The sequence below is a fragment of the Notolabrus celidotus genome, chromosome 14 (assembly GCF_009762535.1).
Source record: "Notolabrus celidotus isolate fNotCel1 chromosome 14, fNotCel1.pri, whole genome shotgun sequence".
Classification (NCBI taxonomy): Eukaryota; Metazoa; Chordata; class Actinopteri; order Labriformes; family Labridae; genus Notolabrus; species Notolabrus celidotus.
The window spans coordinates 34400667-34404450 of NC_048285.1; the positions used below are offsets into that span (position 1 = coordinate 34400667).

The window sequence follows — 3784 nt, forward strand, 5'->3', positions numbered from 1 at the left end:
AGATGAGACTTTTTTGCTTTGAAACTTTTTTTCTGAAGGTAAGAATGAGAAACAGGAGACATGAGCTGTCGTCTCATTTAGCTTTCAAACAGATCTCCTTGTTGTCTAGGAGACAGAAATGAAACACTTTTGAGATCTCCTCCTGCTTTTTAATTAGAAACGTCTCTTTCATGCCTCTCATGAAGTCCACTGAACTCCATGGATTAAAAAAAAGGGTCTTTTCTCTTTGCAGAACACTGGAGTTCCTGTTCTACCCCTGCTTTGATTTCAGGTTTGTTTCTGTTCTTATGTTGTTTTTAGGGGGGCTTCTAAAATTGTTAGCTGCCTGTTTACAAGCAACAACAACCAAGTTAAGACAGAGAGAGAGAGAGAGAGAGAGAGAGAGAGAGGAGAGAGAGAGAGGGAGAGAGAGAGAGAGAGAGAGAGAGAGAGAGAGAGAGAGAGAGAGAGAGAGACAGAGAGAGAGAGAGAGAGAGAGAGAGAGAGAGAGAGAGAGAGAGAGAGAGAGAGAGGATTAACACACACCTGGAGGATGCTGAAGCAGCATTTTCAAACAGGAAGACGTAACAAGCACACACACACACACACACACACTCTGTCCTAATCTGACCCTCAGACGCTCAGATCTGTCTCACCTACATCTGTAGTTTCATAACGCTCCAGAAACCGGGTCTGTCTGAAACCTGTCTCACACCTGTCTGTCCATCATCACTGTTTATCAATCAATCTTTATTTATAAAGCTCCAGATCACAACAAACGTTCTCCTCAGACTCTTTCCAAACAGAGCCGGTCTACACCGTCCTCTATGTTCTATTATTAACAAAGACCCAACATCAAGACCGGATCAGATCCAGTCCCATCTTCCAGACAGGACTCAGTCTGATCTCATCTTAATCCACCATGAGCAGAGCACTTTGCAGCATTTAGCAAGTTACAGTGGCAAGGACAAACTTCCTTTAACAGGCAGAAACCTCCAGCAGGACCAGACTCATGTTAGACACACATCTGCTGAGACCGTGTTGGAGAGAGGGATAGAGGGAGATGAAGAGAGAGAGAGAGATGATAGTGGGGAGACGGATAGTAGTAGTTGTAGCAGCTGGAGTCTGGACCACGTCCACAGCAGCAGAGATCCAGAGGAACCTACGAGACAAGGGAGCTCAGGGACTCCAGGTCAGTCTATGGTTAGTAACTTTAATGGGACAGGAAGAGTTAAAGTGAGAGACAGGCAGAGAGAGGAGAGAGAGGGAAAGACAGGATCCCAGTGTGGCAGTCTAAGCCTATAGCAGCATAACTAAGACCTGGTCCAAGCCTGATCCAGCTCTAACTATAAGCTTTATCAAAAAGGAAAGTTTGAAGCCTACTCTTAAAAGTAGAGAGGGTGTCTGCCTCCCGGACCCTGACTGGTAGATGATTCCAAAGGAGAGGGGCCTGATAACTGAAGGCTCTACCTCCCATACTACTTTTAAAGACTTTAGGTACGATGAGCAGGCCTGCATGTTGTGAGCGTAGAGTTCTAGAGGGGGAATAACGCACTATGAGCTCTTTAAGATATGAAGGTGTCTGATCATTAAGATGTTCTGTTACGGTAAACCCCAGGAAAATGCTGAGTCACTAAAGACAATCAGCGTTTAGATTTCCTGACTTCTCTGAAGGCAGCATCAGAGATGAAACCTTTGTACTTGTTGTTAGAGAGGAATTTAATCTGATTTCAAGATGAGTTTGTTTTCACTGCAAGAATAAAAATGTGATTCTATCCAACCTGTCCCTGCTCTGAAGAAGCTCCGCCCCCTCACCTGGCTCACCTGAGACAAACTAGGAAACAAGCCGTCATTTCTCATCACTGAGACGAGAGAGAGACACTGAGAGACAGACGCTCAGATTCAACTTCAGACCAAAGACAGACAGCTGCATGAGGAGAAGACTGGGAACACTGGGAACACTGGGAACACTGGGAACACTGGGAACACTACCATCAGACTTTTACAACTTTGAAGAAAAGGGGAGCAAAGTGAAAGAGACTTTCCAGGCTCAGGGAGGGACTTCCTGAAGCTGCGTGCCTGCTGCGTCTTCAGCTTCACTCTCCGACTAAATGGCGTCCAGACTGGAGGAAGATCTGAGCTGTCCGGTCTGCCAGGACATCTTTAAAGATCCGGTCATCCTGTCCTGCCTCCACAGCTTGTGTAAAGACTGTCTGCAGAGCTGGTGGAGGGAGAAGGAGGACAAGGAGTGTCCACTTTGTAAGAAGAGACATTCAATGGATATACTACCTCCTAACTTTGCTTTAAAGAACCTGTGTGAGAGTTTCCTCCAGGAGAGAGGTCAGAGTTCTTCAGAGGATCTCTGCAGTCTGCACTCTGAGAAACTCAAACTCTTCTGTCTGGACCATCAGCAGCCAGTGTGTGTCGTCTGCATCAACTCAGAGAAACACAGCGACCACAGATTCAGCCCGGTGGATGAAGCTGCTCCACAACACAAGAAGAACCTTCAGGAAACTCTGGAGCCCTTAAAGGAGAAGTTAAAGGTTTGTGAAGGAGCTAAAGTGAAGTTTGATCAAACTGCAGAACACATTCAGGTCCAGGCCCGACACACAGAGAGGCAGATTAAGGAGCAGTTTAAGAAGCTTCACCAGTTTCTAGAAGAGGAAGAGGAGGCCAGGCTGTCTGCACTGAGGGAGGAAGAGGAGCAGAAGAGTCAGAGGATGAAGGAGCAGATGGAGGCTCTGAGCAGAGAGATAGCAGCTCTTTCAGACTCAGTCAGAGCCACAGAGGACCAGCTGAGAGCTGGAGACGTCTCATTCCTGAAAAACTACAAGGCTGCAGTGGAAAGAGTCCAGCAGCGCCCCCTGCTGGAGGATCCACTGCTGCCCCCAGGAGCTCTGATAGACCAGGCCAAACACCTGGGCAACCTGAGCTTCAACATCTGGAACAAGATGAAGGACATGGTCTCCTACAGTCCTGTGATCCTGGACCCAAACACTGCTGATCCAGATCTCATCCTGTCTGAAGATCTGACCTGTGTGAGAGAAGAAGGGAGACAGGAAGTTCCTCAGAATCCAGAGAGGGGGGGACTCCTCATTTACTCTGTCCACGGCTCTGAGAGCTTTAACTCAGGGACTCACAGCTGGGACGTCCAGGTTGGAGACAGTTCAGACTGGGGCCTGGGTGTGTTATCAGGGTCTGTCCAGAAGAAGGGATTCATACAGTCTGGACTTTGGAGAATACGGTTCTTTAATGGTAAATACAGAGCACTCTCCACATCACATCCTAACATTGTTCTCTCAGTGAAGAAGAAGCTCCAGAGGATCAGAGTGAATCTGGACTGGGACAGAGGACAGCTGTCGTTCTCTGATCCTGATACTAACACACACATACACACCTTCACACACACTTTCACTCACACACTGTTTCCATACATTTACACTGTGGATAAACACCCACTGAAGATTTTACCAGTGAAGGTCTCTGTGAGTGTGGAACAGCAGAAATAGATGATGATGATGATGATGATGATGGTGATGATGATGATGATGATGATGAAGATGATGATGATGGTGATGATAATGATGATGATGATGGTGATGATGATGATGATGATGATGAAGATGATGGTGATGATGATGATGATGATGATGATGATGATGATGGTGATGATGATGATGAAGATGATGGTGATGATGATGATGATGATGATGATGATGATGATGATGATGATGATGATGGTGATGATAATGATGATGATGATGGTGATGATGATGATGATGATGATGAAGATGATGGTGATGAT

General features: G+C 46.3%; 1 protein-coding gene across 1 annotated transcript; it reads left to right on the forward strand.

Moving 5' to 3' along the window:
* The first annotated feature begins 2043 nt into the window (after positions 1 to 2043).
* On the forward strand, positions 2044 to 3515 carry LOC117825461 (E3 ubiquitin-protein ligase TRIM39-like). The gene has a single exon (XM_034701323.1). The coding sequence runs from the start codon at positions 2091 to 2093 to the stop codon at positions 3486 to 3488; it is 1398 nt and encodes a 465-aa protein (XP_034557214.1). The 5' UTR covers positions 2044 to 2090; the 3' UTR covers positions 3489 to 3515.
* Positions 3516 to 3784: the final 269 nt, after the last annotated feature.

Excerpts from the sequence above, each read along its gene's own strand:
- LOC117825461 (XM_034701323.1), top strand. The coding sequence starts at position 2,091 with ATGGCGTCCAGACTGGAGGAAGATCTGAGCTGTCCGGTCTGCCAGGAC.